This window comes from Limanda limanda, chromosome 16 (assembly GCF_963576545.1).
Source record: "Limanda limanda chromosome 16, fLimLim1.1, whole genome shotgun sequence".
NCBI classification, from domain to species: domain Eukaryota; kingdom Metazoa; phylum Chordata; class Actinopteri; order Pleuronectiformes; family Pleuronectidae; genus Limanda; species Limanda limanda.
Window position 1 is genome coordinate 463369 of NC_083651.1, and position 19342 is coordinate 482710.

Genomic DNA, 19342 nt, shown 5'->3' on the forward strand with positions numbered 1-19342 from the left:
AGAAACAGGAAATGATGTCGGACAAGATGCGTCACATGACTCTGACCAGAACAAAAGCATGTTCATCATGTAACCTCTGGTACTTCCTGTCCTGCAGCCGCCCCTGGTCAGTGTGAGAAGCCCACGGTCACCAGCGTGACCATGGACTCCATGACGGTGAACTGGGAGGAGCCAGAGGACGACGGTGGCACCCCCATCGTCGGCTACTGGCTGGAGCGTAAAGAGACCACAGGCAAGCGCTGGACTCGCGTGACCCGCGACCCCATCCGTCCCATGAGCCTGGGCGAGTCCATGGTGGTCACCGGACTCATCGAGGGATCCCAGTACCTGTTCAGAGTCTCCGCCATCAACGCTGCTGGACCGGGACTCGCCAGCCCCCCCACAGACCCCATCTTTGCCAGAGACCCCATCTGTAAGTTGAATTCTGAAATATAAAAGATTCATATTTAACACAGAGTGATATGTTAACCACCTGTCTTCCTCTCCCACAGCTCCGCCCTCTCCTCCAACCCCCAAGGTTTCTGATTGGACGAGGTGCACCGTGGACCTGATGTGGATCCCGCCCTTGAAGGACGGAGGCTCGAAGATCCTTGGCTACTGGGTGGAGTTCAAGGAGGAGGGCACAGAGGCCTGGGTGAAGGTGAGAGGAAACAGAGTTCATTTCATCAACATGTGGCAAATTCTGCTGAGTCACGGTTTCTGTTTTAATCATCTCTTTAGTCTCAAGATGATTTCAAACCAAAAAAAATCTGAGATTAAAGATTCTTCTTCAGGATAGATGAAGAACATGTCAATCAAAGAGCTATGGGTTTTTATTGATGTGGACCAACAGTAATTGATTATCAGTCATTTCTCAATAAATCCAAAGATGCTGATATGAATTTATTTTCTCTCAGGGTTGAACAATGTGATTAATATGTTGAAAGGAAAGAATCTCAACCTAAGAAACTGAATGTTTGTGTTTGTCAGGCAAAGGAAACAGAAATCCGTGGCACTCGTTTGGTGATCACCGGTCTGAAGACTGGTGGTCAGTACCGCTTCAGGGTCACCGCCTTCAACGCTGCAGGTAACGGCGAGCCAGGGGAAGTCCCGGAGCTGCTGGAGGTCAACGACAGAACCAGTGAGTTGAGGGTCGTGACCTTTTTCACCAACAAGAGAAACAGGTGGATGTTCTGTAATGTTGAACGTCTTCCCTTCAGTTGCTCCTGAAGTGGACCTGGATGCTTCGGTCAAGGAGAGGATGGTGGTCCACGCCGGCGGCGTGATCCGCATCATCGCCTACGTGTCTGGCCAGCCGTCCCCAGACGTCACCTGGAGTCGAGATGGAGCTGCGCTGCCCCCGGAGGCCAAAGTGGAGACGACAGCCATCAGCTCCTCTCTGGTCATCAAACCCTGCACCAGGAGACACCTGGGCGTTTACACTCTGACCGCCAAGAACGCAGGAGGCGAGAAGACCAAGAACATCACTGTGGAAGTTCTGGGTGAGTTTCAGTTTGATAAGAATGAAATGTTCAGTGACATGGAAACAAGGAAATGCTGTTTGTGTTTATTGAACCTGGTTGTCGTCCCTCAGACGTCCCCGGACCTGTTGGCATCCCCTTCACTGCGGAGAACCTGAGCAGCGACTCCTGCAAGCTCAACTGGTTCTTCCCCGAGAACGACGGCGGCTCCCCCATCAGTAACTACATCATCGAGAAGCGTGAGTTTGAGCGTAAGGCCTGGACCTCGCTCTCCTACACCGCCAGCCGCCAGAACGCCGTGGCCCACAACCTCATCCAGGGAAAGGCCTACTTCTTCAGAGTGGCTGCGGAGAACGCCATCGGCGTCGGACGCTTCGTGGAGACTGCAGCTGAGGTTGTGGTCAAGGAACCCATGAGTGAGTTTGATTTATTAGATTATTATCAATAAATAGCTTTTTAATAACTAACATTAGTTTATTATCGAGTCAAATTTAGCTGATGAATGAAAATTGCGACAGAAAATAACAAAACCTGTCAAATAGTTCCGTCGTTTAGAAGTAAATTAAAAGATGTATTTCTTTCAGGTGTGCCTGAACGCCCTGAGGAGCTGGAGGTCACCAAGGTCACCAAGGACTTGATCGGCCTCACCTGGAAGGCGCCCAAGTCTGACGGAGGCTCAGAGATCACCATGTACATCCTGGAGGCCCGGATGATCGGCAAAGACAAGTTCACCAGACTGACCAAGGAGAAGCTGATGGAGAGAAAATACAGCTTTGACGGCCTGAGGGAGGGCGACACCTACGAGTTCAGGGTCATCGCCGTCAATGAGGTCGGACCCAGTAAACCCTCGTTCGGCACCAAACCAATCACGTGCAGGAACGAACTGGGTGAGGACTTAACAGGAACCGTCTTGTATATTGTAATTAGTTCTTTAATTGATTGACTGCAATTAGCTCTGGTTGATTGGACGGTGAACCCACAGAGACTAACATACTGTTCCATTTGAAGCATCAGAAGAACTGAGGTCTCCTCAGAAACATTACTGAACATGTTCTTATCTGAAAGAAACAAACCTGTATTATCAGCTGAAGTTAAAGCTGACTGATGTAACTAAGGAACTGGACCGGACGCCACTAGTACATGTAGCAGATCAGGTCTTATTGTCTCTTGTGAAAAACGTATTGATCCAAAGTCCAAAAACAAACATAAACTTTAAGTGTAGAATGAATATGTTTTTTTCCTTACTTATAGAATAATAACAAAATATTGAATCAAAACCCTAAGAAAATGAAACTTCATTACTCTTCATGTTCTGTTCTTCCAGAGCCACCGACCATCGAGCTGGACTTCCGTGATAAGATCATCATCCGTGTGGGAGAGAGCTGCCTGCTGCAGGGACGCTACACCGGAAAACCTTCTCCCTCCATCATCTGGTATCGTGAAGACAAGGAGCTCAAGGCCGACCAACACGCCATGTTTAAGAACACGCTAACCACCATGTCCCTGGGCCTGATGAAGGCCCGGCGGGAGCACAGTGGCAGATACATGGTGGTGGTGGAGAACAGCACTGGATCCAGGAAGGGAGTCTGCAACATCATAGTTGTTGGTACGTAGGGAAACAACGTGTGAAGACAAACTAACGATAGATTGATAAAGATTCAGTGAATTTATGAATATAGAATCGATTCCTGTGAAACACCACCTGGAGCTGTGTCATTCATTCCCATCGTTAGCTGCTGGGGCCGATACACGTTGAAGCTTCTAATGAGGAACACAACCATTGATCACAACACGGATTCCTGATCTGGAGGCTGTCTTTGTTTCCTTCCCACAGACCGTCCCACCCCCCCTGTTGGCCCTGTGGTGTTCGAGGAGGTGCACAGGGAGTTCATGGTGGTCTCCTGGAAGCCTCCTCTGGACAGCGGTGGTGTGGACGTCTCCAACTACATCATCGAGAAGAGAGACGTCAACCGAGATACCTGGACCACAGTGACATCTGCCACGACCAAGACCGTCTGCAAGGTGGGTCCAGACGGTTTCACCTTGAATTGATTCAACTGTTATGAAATCAGATCTTCAGGAGTCAAGGCTTTTTTCTGAAAGAAGTTTGCTGAATTTGACAAATGAAAGTTATTGTTTGTTTCTCTCAGATCCCGAAGCTGACGGAGGGCAAGGAGTACATCATCAGAATCTCTGCTGAGAACCTGTATGGCATCAGTGACCCACTGGAGTCTGAGGAGATGAGAGCCAAAGACCTCTTCAGTACGTTCTACTCACTGATCTCTGAATTCAACAGCTATGTTTGGAAGAATTCATCAATTCATGAAATCCTTCTTCCTGCATCCTTCTTTAATTCCTCGTTCTTCACTGACCCCCCCCCCCCCCCCCAGGAGTCCCTGAGGCCCCTGAGATGCCCACAGTTCGGGAGGTGTATGCCACCAATGCATTGGTTCTGTGGAACCGCCCTCGTGACGGAGGAAAGCCCATAATCAACTACATCCTGGAGAAGAAGGAGCCAGCAGCCAAGAGGTGGTCCCGAGCCACGAGAGACCCGCTGTACCCGGCCACTCAGTACCGAGTCCAGGACCTGGTGGAGGGCTGCGAGTACGAGTTCCGGGTCATGGCTGAGAACGAGCTGGGAACCGGAGACCCCAGCGTCCCCTCCAAACCAATCCTCGCCAAGGATCCCATTGGTCAGTGTGAATCACAAGAAAGATAGAAATTGTTTTTATGATTTAACATATTTAAAGTATGAATGAGTGTTAATGGACTAGAAATAAACAAATGTGTAAATTTAAATAAATGCATTAATTCTAATTTTACAATTTTATTTTGCGTTTATCTTTTTCTGTCAAAGTTCAGTAGGTTTATCGTTTCCTCATGTTTCCCTGAAGGTGTGTTTATACCTGCAGGAACTACAAGATCAAATCCAGATACCTAAATTAAACAATAGAACAACTGAACTAATTCTATATAAAAAAAATCTTTACTACAAAAATGTTTTAAATGCTGTAGAATTTGAAAACTTTTCAAATATTGTATGTGTCTCTATTTTCTACAACCTTTACAACTTACCAAATGTAATCTATGATATGTGTGTTGCGTCCCCAGTGTGCCCGAGTCCTCCAGTGACGCCCGAGGCCTACGACAAGACCAAGGACTCCGTCAGCCTGAGGTGGAAGACGCCACGCCATGATGGCAAGGGCAGGATCTTCGGCTACATCGTTGAGTACCAGAAGCCGGGCAACGTAGAGTGGATTCAGGCCAACGAGACCCCGGAGCAGTGCCCCGACCTCCACTATGTGGTAACGGGTTTAAGTGATGGACAGGAATATTCTTTCAGGATCTTCACTGTCAATGCTGCAGGCAGATCTGACCCTGCCCCCGTCAAACAGACCATCAAAGTCCACGACAGACTGGGTAAGAGCTCTATTGGTTACTTTGGCATCAGTTTGTGAGGCACAAATAACTTTTTGTTTTCACCTCAAACTTGTGACAAGTCCAACCAGTAGCATGTCACGTGGTTTGATGTCTGTGTCCCTATTTTAGTTTAAACATCAACCAGATTTAATACATTTGTTCCCATTTCTGTCCACAGAGGCGCCTGAGCTGCTGCTGGATGCTAACATGGCACGTGACCATCTGGCAATGTTAGGCACAGACATCTCCCTGAGCGCCACCATTAAGGGTGTACCGACACCCACCGTTAGCTGGAAGAAGGACGATGGAGATGTTCCTTCTCACATCACTGTGGCTGTCACCGCCACTGGCAGCAAAGTCTTCATTCCCAAAAGCGTCCGCCCAGACTCTGGGAACTACACCATCACCGTAGAGAATGCTGCTGGGAAGAAATCAGCAACTGTTGCTGTGCTGGTGTTGAGTAAGTTCAACATCCACCAACTGACAGACTGACAGTCTTTGTGTTTACAATATTCCATTATGTCTGAATTTAAAACGAACTGAGTTCAGAAAATGCCATCTGTGAATTAAACTCTAACCCACTTTTGTTTCCATCAGATAAACCTTCTCCTCCCAGAGACCTGGTGATCTCTGAGATTACCAGTGAGACTGCCTACCTGACATGGAAGGCTCCTGAGGACAATGGTGGTGCTGTCATCTCCCACTATGTAGTACAGAAGAAGGACGTGGCAGCCGAGCAGTGGGTTCCTGTCTCAGCAGGCAATAAGAAGCTGAGTCTGATGGCCTTGTACCTGATGGAAGGAACTCAGTACATGTTCAGGGTGGCTGCTGAGAACCAGTTTGGCAAAAGCGACTATTTGGTAACCAAGCAGCCCATGAAGGCTGTGGATCCACTGTGTGAGTAAAACTCAGAGCTGCATTATGTCGTCTTATTTTACTTTTGGGGATTTTTTAAATTTAACTTTCATCTCACAGACCAAGACAAAACATACAATACAAACAACAGCATAAAAAATATCACAGAGGACAAAAAAAGATATAGAAAAAGCCAGACTGTACAGAGATATAATATAGCGTTACAGCCTATTCTAATCAATCATTCAATAAAACAATAAAGCATATGGCGAGGAACAGGCAGAATGGGTATCACGCAAAATTTGGGGTGTCATTCGGGAAATTTAAGGCGCCTATTACCTTGGTTTATAACCTTAACCTTGATCAGGGTTAGGGTTAGGTCCCTGAGACTAGTTCACTTTGAAACAACAAAACAAAATGAGCCAATGGGAGCAGTTAGGATGATGAATGTCATCAGCAGTGATTCATTGAGTTTGAGAACATTTGTCAATAGTTCTTTGTCCTCTCATCCTCAGGAATATCAGTCAGTTCAAAATGTACATCCACTAATAATCAGTGATTAATTGATCTTTCCTGGTCACCTCTCAGATCCTCCTGGTCCTCCCAAGAACCTGCACCACACTGATGCAGACAAGACAGAGGTGTGGTTGGAATGGGAGTGGCCTGACCGCACTGGTGGAAGTGAAATCACCGGCTTCATTGTGGAGCACCAGGAAGAGGGCCAGACTGACTGGGTCACCTTCAAGACCGTGAGCAACAACCACGCCCACGTCACCGGGCTGGTGGAGGGCAAGACTTACCGCTTCAGGGTCAAGTCTCAGAACGCCATTGGTGTGAGCCAGCCAGACACTAGCATCCCTGTCACCTGCCAGGAAAAGACATGTAAGACACACGATTTGTATGAAGGTGTTTCTTAATGTGAAAGCTGCTCTTGTTTTAATTTATAAGCCCAAAAACATTCTATATTTTGACTGGTTTGTTCTCTTTCAGTGCCGCCAACTATTGAAGTTGATGTGAAGCTCATTGAGGGTCTCGTTGTCAAAGCTGGCACCAACATTGTCCTTCCAGGCAAAATGACAGGCATTCCCATTCCCACTGCCAAATGGATGACAGATGGCAAAGAGTTAGTGTCAGAAGGCCACTATCACATTGCGACTGCTGGAACCTCCACCACCCTGAGTATCCCTGAGTCCAAGAGAGGAGACACTGGAGAGTACATCCTCACTGTTTCTAATCCTTCAGGCAGCAAGACGGTTGCCCTGCATGTCACTGTCCTGGATGTTCCTGGTCCACCTAATGAACCCATCAATATCCTGGAGGTCACCCCTGAATACATGATGATTCAATGGAGGGCGCCTAAAGATGATGGTGGCTCAGCCATCACTAATTATGTGGTGGAAAAGAAGGATGTGAAGAAACCATGGGAGCCCTGGTCTGTTGTTAGCTCCAGCGGCACCAGTACCAAGGCTAAGGTGTCCAGGCTGGAGAAGGGTCGTGAGTACATTGTTCGGGTCCGTGCAGAGAACAAGATTGGCATTGGTGCTGGACTTGAGAGTCCTCCTACTATTGCTAAGCACATGTTTAACCCTCCTGGTCCACCAGGCCCCCCAGAGTGCTCTGATATTACAGAGAACGCTGTGACAGTAGAATGGTCTTTGCCCGACTATGATGGAGGAAGCCCCATCAGCGGCTATGTGGTTGAACGCAGAGAAATGACAGGAAAGTGGATCCGTGTCAACAAAACTGCAGTGCTGGACCTCAGATACAGAGTCTCCGGCCTGTTTGAAGGCAACAGCTATGAATTTAGAGTTTTTGCTGAGAACGTTGCTGGTATCAGTGAGCCTTCTCGCACTTCTGACCCTATCAAGGCCACACGCGCCATCACCAAACCTGGCCCGCCTGGAAATCTTAAACTGAAGGACTGGAGCAAATCCTATGCTGAAATCTGCTGGACTAAACCCACAAGAGATGGTGGCAGTCCCATTCTTGGTTATGTGGTTGAGGTTCAGAAGTCAGGAAGTGCCCAGTGGGACAGAATCAACAAGGATCTTATCAAGATGTGTGCCTACAGAGTACAAGGCCTCATTGAAGGAATGGAGTACAGAATTCGCATCAGGGCCACCAACAAAGTTGGGGACAGTGAACCAAGGGAACTCCCTGAAACCATCTTGGCAAAAGACATCCTGGTTCCTCCAGAAGTTGTTGTTGACATTTCCTGTCGGGACTCCCTGACAGTCAGGGCAGGTCAGATCATCAGTTTGATCTCAAGGGTGAAGGGCAGACCGGATCCCGAGATCACATGGACCAAGGATGCCAGAGTCTTGTCTAGGGATAAACGCACTGAAATGACCAATAATTACCCTCTGTGTGAACTTGTAATCGCCGAGGCAGTCAGGTCAGACTATGGTAAATACGCAATTGTTGCCAAGAACAGCAGTGGACAGGCACAGGCCACAATTATTGTCAATGTTCTGGACACACCAGGAGCTTGCCTGAACCTGAGAGTAGCTTATGCAACCAAGAAATCCTGCATGGTGTCCTGGGAGAACCCTGAGGACAACGGAGGCACTGAGATCACTCAGTACATTATTGAGTGCCGTCAGCCAAGCCAGAGAAATTGGACAGTGGTCTCCAGCGACTGCACCAAGCGTCAGATAAAGGCTCCTCTCACTGAGGGATGTGAATACTTCTTCCGTGTCAGTGCAGAGAACAAGATCGGTGCTGGTCCACTTACTGAGTCCAAGACACCAGTGCTGGCAGTTGATCCAATTGAGAAGCCGGGCGAACCCATTGACTTCCATGCTTCTGAGATTGGCAAGACCTTCTGCTTCCTCAAGTGGAGGAAGCCAGATTACGATGGCGGTAGCCGTAACCTAGGTTACCACATTGAGAAGAAACCAAAGGAGGCTGAGGAGTGGGAAAGACTGCACAAGGGTGCCATTAAGGAGACTTACTTCATGGCTGACAGATGTATCGAAAACCAGATCTACACGTTTAGAGTTCAGACTAAGAATGAGGGAGGGGAGAGCAACTGGGTGAGCACACCTGAGGTCCTTGTCAAGGAACTGCTTGTGGAGCCTGAGATCAAGATCAAACTTGATGGAACCCTCATTGTCAAGGCAGGAGACTCCATTCCTATCGAGGCAATAGTGAAGGGTAAACCACAACCTGATGTCAAATGGACCAAGGATGAAAACACAGAGGAGATTAAGAAGGGCCCCAAGCTTCAGATCGAAACAGGGGCGGACTTCTCAAAGCTGCTGCTTACCAATGCCAGGCGCACTGACAGTGGCAAATATGTTGTGTCTGCCTCCAACAGTGCAGGAAGCTGCTCTGCTCTAGCCAAGGTCAATGTTCTGGATAGACCAGGCCCTATCAGGGATCTCAAGGTGTCTGGTATCACCAATGACCGGTGCCATCTGGCCTGGGAAATTCCAGAGGATGATGGTGGCTGTGATATCTACAACTACATCATTGAGAAATGTGAGACCAAGAAAGGAATCTGGTCCGTCCACTCCAACGCTGTTATCACAAATAAAGCTAAAGTTACTCGCCTTACAGAGGGTAACGTGTATATGTTCAGAGTTCGTGCTGAGAATAAAATGGGTCCTGGTCCTGCAGTGCAGAGTGAGACCATTGTCGCTGGCACCCAGTTCAGTGTACCTGGTTCTCCCGAAGCACCAGAAGTCACCAAGATTGCCAAGGAGGAGATGACTGTGGAGTGGGCAGAGCCAGAGAAAGATGGAGGAAAGCCAATCACAGGTTATCTGTTAGAGAAGAGGGAGGAGCATGCCGTTAGGTGGTCTCCTGTAAACAAAGATCCACTCCCTGCAACTCGCTCCACAGTTGCTGGACTCCTGCCTCTCCATGACTACCAGTACAGAGTCAAGGCTGTCAATGAAATTGGCATTGGCAGCCCAAGCAAGCCTTCACGTACCATCACTGCCAAAGATACAGTTGGTATGTAACCAATAACAATGTTGACATTATTTTAACATTTGTTGTTAATGAAGTTCATGTGCTTTGCTATGGACAAATTCCATAGCTTCATGTTCACTCTTCCTTATGTCTCCTTACAGAGCCTCCTGCCCCTCCAACCAACATGAAAGTCCTGGACAGCACCAAGTCAAGTTTCACCCTAGGCTGGACCAAGCCTGTATCTGATGGTGGAGCTCCCATTGTTGGCTATGTTGTGGAGATGAGGACGCAGGGAGCTGTCAAGAAAGGAGATGATGGTTGGAAGAGGTGTAACGTAGCAGCTCAGCTGGTCGTGTGTGAGTTCACAGTCTCAAGTCTGGATGAGAAGCTTGTGTATGAATTCAGAGTGTCAGCTCAGAACCAGGTGGGCATGAGCCTGCCCTGCAACATGGAGGCTGCTGTGATCCCCAGAGAGATTCTAGGTGAGGACTTCATCACATTTTCATTGTTTTTACGGAAACCATGTGACATCTCAGGTGCACCTGGGAATGTGTGGAACTCATGTGTGAGAACTACTAGATCACATTAGCTTTTGAGTTTGACTTCAGACACCTACACTCTTTTACCAACAGAGTCACCAGAGATTGACTTGGATGCTAACCTAAAGCAGGGACTGACAGTAAGAGCTGGCTGTCCCATCAGGCTGTGTGCCACCATTAGAGGCAGACCATATCCCAAAGTAACTTGGAGAAGAATGGGCATTGACAACGTGTTCAGGAGGGGAAAGGTTGACATCATCGACACCATGACCTTCATGGTCATCGCCGACAGCACACGTGACGACACTGGAAAATATTCCCTGACTCTGCAGAGCCGTGCTGGGGAGAAGGCTGTGTTTGTCAACGTTAAGGTTCTAGGTGAGCTATGCTTTTTTTTAATAATTAATGTTCAAATCAAAAAATGTGCCATTTTCAGCTCAATCAAACAAAATCTCAACAGAATCTAAATGTCATCATCTATTTGTTTCTGACAGACACTCCTGGACCTGTAATGAATCTTGAAGCGACTGACGTCAAACAGACATCCGCCATGTTGTCCTGGAGTCCTCCGGAGAGCAATGGTGGAAGTGATATCACTCATTATATTGTTGAGAAGCGTGAGATTGATCGTAAGTCATGGGCGACTGTCAAGGCTGAAGTTCAAGAAGACAAGATTCCCTTCAAAATCAGTGGCCTGGTGCCTGGAACTGAGTACAACTTCAGAGTCACAGCTGTCAATGAGTATGGTTCTGGTGTTCCCAGAGCCACACCCACTTCCTACCTGGCTTCTGATCCTGTCAGTAAGTAACATCTCCTCATCCCATGACACCGGGCCTCAGAACTCATACAGCTGCTCTCTGTGGCCAGTTGTTCATTTTCTTGTTCATCAGTCATCTGAAACATTTAAACACACTTTTCTGAATTCGTTTTTTCAGGCAAGCCAGATCCTTGTGAAAAGATCGAGGTTCTGGAGATCACTAAGAACAGCGCCACAGTTGGCTGGGTCAAGCCAGCGAGCGACGGTGGTGCCAAGGTCGATGGTTACATCATTGAATATATTGAGGTCAAACCTCCTCCACCAGCTCCAGCACCTTTGGAGGTTTGTTGTGTGATCAGAATACCCTAACTTGATTTGACAGATATTCACGCTCTCATAAAATTTTGCAGCACAACCTTCTTTCTTATTATGGTATAAATGTGAGGTATGAGTCATTAATCTAAAATGCTCAATTTGCCACAGGTTGCAGAAGGAGAGGAGGCTCCTCCACCACCTCCTCCACCTCCAGTGGAAGAGGAAACAGAGGAGGAAGAGCCTGTAAAGGAGGTGTGGAATGCGTACACAACTGTGAAAGGTCTGACAATCAGCATCAGTGGCCTGAAGGAGGGCAAGAGGTACAAGTTCAGAGTGGCTGCCAAAAACATCATGGGCATGAGCTCATTCACCGAGACGAGGGAGCCAATCGAGATCAAGGAACAGACGTGTAAGTTGTTTTCTCTGATTAATAAGACGTAGTTTTGGCCATTATCCCACGATGCACCTCAAGATAGACACACCCCCAGATAGTCTGTAACATCTCATGTCTTGACCTGCAGTGGAACCAAAAATTGTCATGCCGGAGATGGTGAGCGCCAGAGCCGGAGCCAAGCTCAGAGTAGAGGCTGTGGTTTCTGGAAAACCTTCCCCAGTTTGCAAGTGGATGCGTAGTGAGGAAGCCGTTGTCCCCTCCAGTCGCCTGGCAGTGCACCAGTCGGGTAACCTATGTGTCCTGATCATCAAAGATGTCTCCAGGACTGACAGTGGCGAGTACAGTCTGATGGCTGAGAACAGCTCTGCAAAGGTGGTGGAGTCTCTGAAGATCATCATCAAAGGTCCGTGTCACCCGCATGTGGGAAATTAAAGTAATTTACATTTTGACACTCAGCAATAGAGAAAATGATTTATCTGACTTCTTTGTGCTTCAGATATGCCCGGTCCACCGGAGGGCCCCGTGGTCATCAGCGACATCGACTCTGATGCCTGCTCCCTGGCCTGGAACAAACCACTGGAGGATGGAGGAACCAACATCACCAACTATGTGGTAGAGAAATGCGATGTGAGCAGAGGTGACTGGATGACGGCTCTCTCTTCCTGCCCAAAGACCAATTGCAGGCTTGGAAAACTCATTCCTGGAAAAGAATACCTGTTCCGCATCCGTGCTGAGAACCGCTTTGGCGTGTCAGACCCAACTCCGTCTGACAGGATGGTTGCCAAGTTCCCCTTCGGTAGGTTTAAATGAAATATTTTACTCCATTTAGATACAAGCCTTTGTCTAAAGTTGAAAGTGTGTTGACATCAATTTGTCTGTTTTGTTGTCACAAGTTGTCCCCAGCGAGCCCCTCAACTGTCGCATCAACAAGACCAACAAGGACTGCATGTTTGTGGCCTGGGACAAGGCGGAGAGTGACGGAGGCAGCCCCATCACAGGTTACTACATTGAACGTAAGGAGAGGAACAGCCTGTTGTGGGTGAAGGCCAATGACGCAGTTGTCCGCACCACCGAGTACCCGTGTGCTGGCCTCATCGAGGGCCTGGAATACACCTTCAGAGTGTCCGCCATCAACCGTGCAGGCCAGGGCAAACCAAGCAAGAAGACCGACTTTGTCACTGCCAGAACACCCATTGGTATGTTTGCTGCCAGCACCTTTGCAACAATCTTTTTTTTTCATTTCATTTACTTTTCTTAACTTCTGCTCACGTTCTCTTTGTGTCACAGACACGCCAGGTAAACCTGAGATCCTGGATGTAACCAAGAACTCTGTCACTCTGGTTTGGACCCGTCCCAAGAATGATGGCGGGAGTAAGATCATTGGCTACTATGTTGAGGTCATGCGAGTGCCAGGAGACACCTGGATCCGCTGCAACACAAGCAGTCAGAATGTACCAAGGGAGGAGTATACGGTTACTGGTCTGGAGAGAGACCTGGACTACCAGTTCAGAGTCATTGCCAAAACTGCTGTCAACATAAGCAAACCATCTGAGCCCACAGACCCTGTCCTGGTCTGTGCTGAGAACGGTGAGGTTTTTATTTAACAATGTTACTGTGTTATAAGTTTAACCACCAAAAGATTTGACTTTAAAAGAAAGAGGACCTGAGCATGACACTAATTTTTCTTATCTTTAAACACAGTTCCTCCCAGAGTGGAGCTCAATGCCAGGATGCAAAAAGGTTTTAAGGTGAAGGCTGGATCCACAGTCCTCCTGGAGGCTGAGGTGTTTGGTAAGCCCTTGCCCAGAGTGACCTGGAAGAAAAGTGACGAACGCTTGAAGTCAGGCGAAGGCCAGGTCATCACCCAGCAGAGGAATCACTACCAGCTTGAGATGGCAGGAGTCACCAAGGAACACACAGGGACTTACACGATCCTGGCTGAGAACGCCAGCGGCTCCAAGACTGCTGAGATTGAAGTCAACGTTCTGGGTGAGTACTGGCCTCTTTTCTTTAGGGATGTTTTCTGAAACTCTTAACGTGATAAAACTTTAACATCTATCAACTGTATTCTACATGAGGTAACCCACAGCTTCACCAATCAGCATGTTCTGTTCAGTTGGCTGATACCATGAATATTTTGTGTCCTTAGACGTGCCTGGCCCTCCTGTTAGTGCCAAACACACAGAGGTGTTGGCCACCAGTATGAAACTGTCGTGGGAGCCACCTTTGAAAGATGGTGGTGCCCCCATCAATGGCTACATTGTGGATAAGCGTGAGACCAGCAGACCTAACTGGGCCCAGGTCTCCACCAAGATCAAGGGTGATGTCCTTGAGTTTAAGGTGGAGAAGCTGATCGACGGTCACGAGTACCAGTTCCGAATCCGTGCTGAGAACATGTGGGGAGTTGGAGACCCCCACATAACAAACCCTGTTATTGCCAAGAACCCATTTAGTAAGTTATTACCAGCACTTTGTCTGGGTCATTACAACATCAGTGAAGAACCGTAGCAAGTAGTGCTACAGTTCCAAAGTAATTTCAAACGTGAACTGAACTCTGTTTTCACCAACAGCTGTCCCTGGTTCTTGTGAGGCCCCAGTGATCACCAACGTGACCAAAGATCGTATGACTGTGAGCTGGAAGGAGCCTGCTGATGATGGAAAGTCCATCGTCCTGGGCTACATGCTGGAAAAGAAAGAGAAAATGGAGTTGCACTGGACCAAGCTGAGCAGGAAGCCTATGACAGAAAGGAGCCTTGATATTACAGGCCTCACAGAGGGAGCTGAGTACGAGTTCAGAGTCACTGCCCTCAACATTGCAGGTCTTGGCAAACCCAGCGAGCCCTCTGCTGGCACCACTGCACAGAACCCCATCAGTAAGTCCCATCATTTCTGAAAATCTTGGACAGTTATAGCTTAAGAAGGTATTGCATGTAGTGTTCAATCCTAGATGTTACTTAAACTGGATCAATGTGCTCTTCCCCAGCTGCGCCTGGCCCTGTTGTGAATCCCAGTGTGAAGGACACCTTCCAAAGCGCCATCAGTCTCACCTGGACTGCCCCCGCCAACAATGGTGGAAGCCCCATCATCGGATACTTGGTGGAGTGCAAGCGAACTGATACAAAAGACTGGATCCGCTGCAACGTCCCCAGGAACCTGCAGGACACCAGCTATGTCATTCAAAACCTCATTGACAAGGCGGAGTACCAGTGTCGCATCACTTCCGTCAACAAGGTCGGCTTCAGCGAGCCGGTTGAAGTCCCTGGCAAACATGTGGCCAAGGACATCATTGGTATGTATACAAACATTTTAGTTTATTATTAAATTTACAAGATTTTAAGTTTTTATTCATCAAAACGTTACTATGCCTCTGCCCGGAGACATTATGTTTTGGGTTGTCCGTCCCTCTGTCTGTGCTTCCGTCCATAGTGCGACTTATTTATAGTTAGCTGGTTTATGAAAGAATTTGAAAACTAACTAAATAATTTGAGCTTTCTAACATCATGTTAGCCTGGTCACTGAGACCGGGTGTGAATGAACAGGCTCTCTTTCTACATGAGGTCTTTGCAGTCATAAGAAGTCATTTCTAAACCTGTCCTCTGTGTTTTGTTGTAGTTCTTCCAGAGGCGGAGCTGAGTGCAGAGCTGAAGACGCTCCTGGAGCTGCGTGCCGGCACCACCATGAGGCTGCAGGCCACCATCAAGGGTCGTCCCACTCCCAAGATCACATGGGCCAAAATGAACACCAACCTCAAGGACCGCCAAGGCATCATCATCAAGTCCACTAACACTGACACCATGGTGACGGTGGACAATATCAACAGATATGATGGAGGCAAATACATCCTGAGCCTGGAGAGTTCGGCTGGCATGAAGATGTACACCATTGTTGTCAAGGTTATAGGTTAGTGAAGGACAGACATGAACTCATCAGAAACAGCACTGAGCTGATATATGAAATGAAAATTGGGCTTAAGTTGATACATTTTGAAAGTTTTGTTGTATTTCAACAGACACTCCTGGACCTCCAGACAACATAGTGGTGAAGGAGACATCCAAAGACAGTTCTTCCATCTACTGGGACCCTCCTGTGATGGATGGTGGCCACGAAATCACCCACTACATTGTGCAGAAGCGTGATACTGAGAGGAAGGCCTGGTCCATCGTCTCCGACAACTGCGCCAAGACAGAATTCAAGGTGCCAGACCTGGAGGCTGGACGGTCCTACTACTTCAGAGTGTCAGCGGTCAACAAGCTTGGTACCGGAGAGTACTGCGAAACAGCCGATTCAGTCAGAGCAACAGGTGAGTTGGATGATAGCCGATTTTGTTGTTGGATGTCCTGTTTATTGATCTAGCAAATATTATTCTCACTTTGTTCATATTCACTTTTCTCAGAGGAGCCTGGGCCTGTCATGGACTTCAAGACCCTGCTGGTGACCAAACACTCTTGCACTCTAAGCTGGAAGAAACCACTCACCGATGGTGGCAGTCGCATTACCTGCTATGTGGTGGAGGTTCTCAATGGTGATGACAAGTACAAGGAGGTAATGAGGTCCAAGAATATGCAATACAGCGCCAAGGACTTGGTGGAGGACAGAGAGTACAACTACAGAGTCAAGGCTGTTAATGACGCAGGAGAGAGTTCTGCTAAGGAGCTCAAAGTGGTGGCTAAGGACCAGATCAGTAAGTGTTTTTATATATGAAACTTTCAGTCAGAAAGCTATTCAGAAATTTGTTTATTATAGACTTTTAAAATATTTTTTCTCTCCGTCTGCAGTTCCTCCAAGCTGTGACTTGAGGGAGCTTCCCAACATGTGCTACATTGCCAAGGAGGGCAGCACTGTCCGTCTGAAGATCCCGATCATTGGAAAACCTACACCCAAGGTCTCCTGGAAGAAGGGAGATGATGAAGATCTGACAGACACTGGCCGAGTGTGTGCCGAGTCCTCTGCAGTCAACACCACCCTCCTGATCAGGGACTGTCAGAGGAGTGATGCCTCCAAGTATACCATCACCCTGAGAAATAGTGCTGGGACCAAGGAGTCCACCATATTCATCAGGTAGCGATCAGATTATACCAGGGCATGAAATACAACATACAAAATATGTTGCTTGGAAAATACCGGTAACAATTAAATAAATAACAAAAAGTATAAGCAAAGTATTTTATTTTACCTGTCTCCTTTTAGGGTTGTGGGTAAACCTGGCATCCCTATTGGACCCGTTAAGTTCAAAGAGGTTACTGCCGATGGCGCTACACTGAAGTGGGCGGTTCCCAAGGACGACGGTGGCTCAGAGATCACCAACTACGTCCTGGAAAAGAGAGACTCAGTTACCAATATGTGGGTGACTGTGTCCTCCACTGTGGAGACCAACAGCATGAGAGTGACCGGTCTCCATGAAGGCACAGAATACATCTTCAGAGTCTGTGCTGAGAACAAATATGGGTTTGGAGAAGGACTCAAATCCGAGCCCATTATTGCTAAACATCCATTCAGTGAGTTACCATAACAAACAATATATTGAATAGGCTAACGATGTTAAAGTGTTGAATTTGAGTTTTTTCTGACTCTATTTTCACTGTTTTTCCACAGATGTTCCTGATGCTCCTCCTCCTCCTCAGGTCATGAGCATGCGTCACAACTCGGCTTACCTGGCCTGGTCCGACCCCAGGAAGACAGGAGGATCTCCCATCACAGGTATAGTCATCTTGAACACTTGTACACTTACTCAGCAGCTATGTTATTTCTTGTATTATTTGACAAGCATTTTATCTTCACTATTGCACTTTAATTGATATTTATATGATCTGTATGTGCCATGTGAACTTATTAGGGATTTTTTCTTCTACACCTTTGGTTCTACATTCAGGTTACCATGTTGAGTTCAAAGAGAGGAACAGTATGTTGTGGAAGAGGGCGAGTCCAGCTGCCTTGAAGATGAGGGAACACAAGGTCACTGGGTTTACTGAAGGCTTGGAGTACGAGTTCAGAGTCATGGCAATCAACCTGGCTGGCACTGGCCGACCGAGCGCTCCCACTGATCCACAGGTGGCCCTGGATCCCATTGGTGGGTGTAAAACTTATAAAAGTGGCTTTCAAATATAATAAATTACAAATTGTGCAAAGATACAAAACTGCATTCATATTTATATCCATATCTGTAGATGCTCCTGGTAAACCTGATGTCGTCAGCATCACAAGGAGCTCCGTGACACTCCAGTGGACGGAGCCACAGTTCGATGGAGGCCACAGGCTGACTGGCTACATTGTTGAGAGGCGTGACCTACCGTCTAAGATCTGGGTCAAGGCCAATAATGTGAATGTTGTGGATCCTGCATTTACTGTCACCGAACTGCAGGAGGGCTGCAAATATGAGTTCAGAATCAGGGCGAAGAATGCAGCTGGTGCTCTTAGCCCCCCCTCCGAGCAGACAGATACAATCATCTGCAGAGATGAATATGGTGAGATGAGCGCAATAAAACACTGTTAAAACCATCAGTGAGACAATGTTACACTGAGGTAGAGACTGTGTATACTGCTTGAATAATTAAATGGTTCCTATTTCCTCCAACAGCGGCACCAACCATTACTATTGATTCTCATGTGTTGGAGGGTCTGACTGTCCGAGCTGGCGATACCATTGTCATCACTGCCACAAGCATAGATGGCAAACCTGCTCCAACCTCATGCTGGTCAAAGGGAGGAAAGTACTTCAAACCCTCGGAGGTTGTTCATATTGAGACCACTGCAACTTCCTCTACTCTGTCCGTCAAGTATGCCAGCAGGAAGGACACAGGGGAATACATCATAACTGCCAGCAACCCCTTCGGTGTAAAGGAGGAAACTGTCAAGGTCAAAGTTCTGGATGTTCCTGGTACTCCTGGGCCTATTGAATGCACTGGTATCTCTTCTGAAAAGGTCACTCTTACATGGGAAGCTCCAACTGAGGATGGAGGCTCTCCTATCAAATATTACACCCTGGAGAAGAGGGAGACCAGCCGCCTGCTCTGGACTGTTCTGGAAGAAAAGGTCATCGACTGTCACTATGTAGCCACCAAGCTCATCCAGGGCAACGAGTATTTCTTCAGAGTTTCTGCTCTGAACCAGTACGGTGCTAGTGAGCCATCCCACTCTGAGGCCGTCAAGATGGTTGATAGATTCGGTATGCACAGTTTATATTCTATACTGCTTCTTTCATTCTGAATTTGGGTTTATTAACCACTGGAAGAATATGTACAAGTGAGATTTATTCATGTGTTTCTTTTATCAAAACCTTTAGGTCCTCCCGGTCCACCATCCAAACCAGAGGTTGAGAAAGTGGATGGACATTCAGCCACTGTCACCTGGAGGAGGCCAACTGAGGACGGCGGAAGTGATATCATAGGTTACTGTGTTGAGAAGAAGGAGAAAAAGGCTATGAGATGGATCAGGGCCTCAAAGAAATCGATTGCCGAGCTCAGTTATGAAGTCACTGGTCTGACTGAAGGCCTGGAGTATGAGTTCCGTGTTTTTGCTGAGAACAAAGCTGGCTTTGGAGAGCCAAGTGAAACATCTATGCCTGTTAGAACTATAGTTGCTATCTGTAAGTAAAAAAGTATTTAATGTGTGAACAAAACACTTGCCATCAAACACCCATATTCAAGTATTCAATTATGTTCAGATAATTAAATGAAGCCGTTTTTAC

The 19342-nt window shown here is 47.5% G+C and overlaps 1 protein-coding gene across 1 annotated transcript in view; it reads left to right on the plus strand.

Annotated features, from left to right (window-relative positions):
* The window catches only part of ttn.1 (titin, tandem duplicate 1), a 148380-nt gene that overhangs the window by 86188 nt on the left and 42850 nt on the right, over positions 1 to 19342 (plus strand). The window contains 38 exon segments of the mRNA XM_061089000.1: positions 98 to 412; positions 492 to 640; positions 970 to 1120; positions 1200 to 1481; positions 1574 to 1876; positions 2045 to 2347; positions 2785 to 3066; positions 3295 to 3482; positions 3611 to 3722; positions 3851 to 4153; positions 4572 to 4880; positions 5059 to 5340; positions 5478 to 5777; positions 6324 to 6617; positions 6726 to 9695; positions 9815 to 10135; positions 10286 to 10570; positions 10687 to 10992; positions 11128 to 11291; positions 11433 to 11673; positions 11786 to 12061; positions 12155 to 12454; positions 12552 to 12854; positions 12946 to 13245; positions 13360 to 13647; positions 13808 to 14110; positions 14229 to 14531; positions 14642 to 14947; positions 15271 to 15558; positions 15668 to 15958; positions 16052 to 16339; positions 16434 to 16716; positions 16846 to 17153; positions 17251 to 17355; positions 17528 to 17725; positions 17823 to 18119; positions 18233 to 18820; positions 18938 to 19240. Coding sequence (XP_060944983.1) covers positions 98 to 412; positions 492 to 640; positions 970 to 1120; positions 1200 to 1481; positions 1574 to 1876; positions 2045 to 2347; positions 2785 to 3066; positions 3295 to 3482; positions 3611 to 3722; positions 3851 to 4153; positions 4572 to 4880; positions 5059 to 5340; positions 5478 to 5777; positions 6324 to 6617; positions 6726 to 9695; positions 9815 to 10135; positions 10286 to 10570; positions 10687 to 10992; positions 11128 to 11291; positions 11433 to 11673; positions 11786 to 12061; positions 12155 to 12454; positions 12552 to 12854; positions 12946 to 13245; positions 13360 to 13647; positions 13808 to 14110; positions 14229 to 14531; positions 14642 to 14947; positions 15271 to 15558; positions 15668 to 15958; positions 16052 to 16339; positions 16434 to 16716; positions 16846 to 17153; positions 17251 to 17355; positions 17528 to 17725; positions 17823 to 18119; positions 18233 to 18820; positions 18938 to 19240 — 13188 coding nt within the window.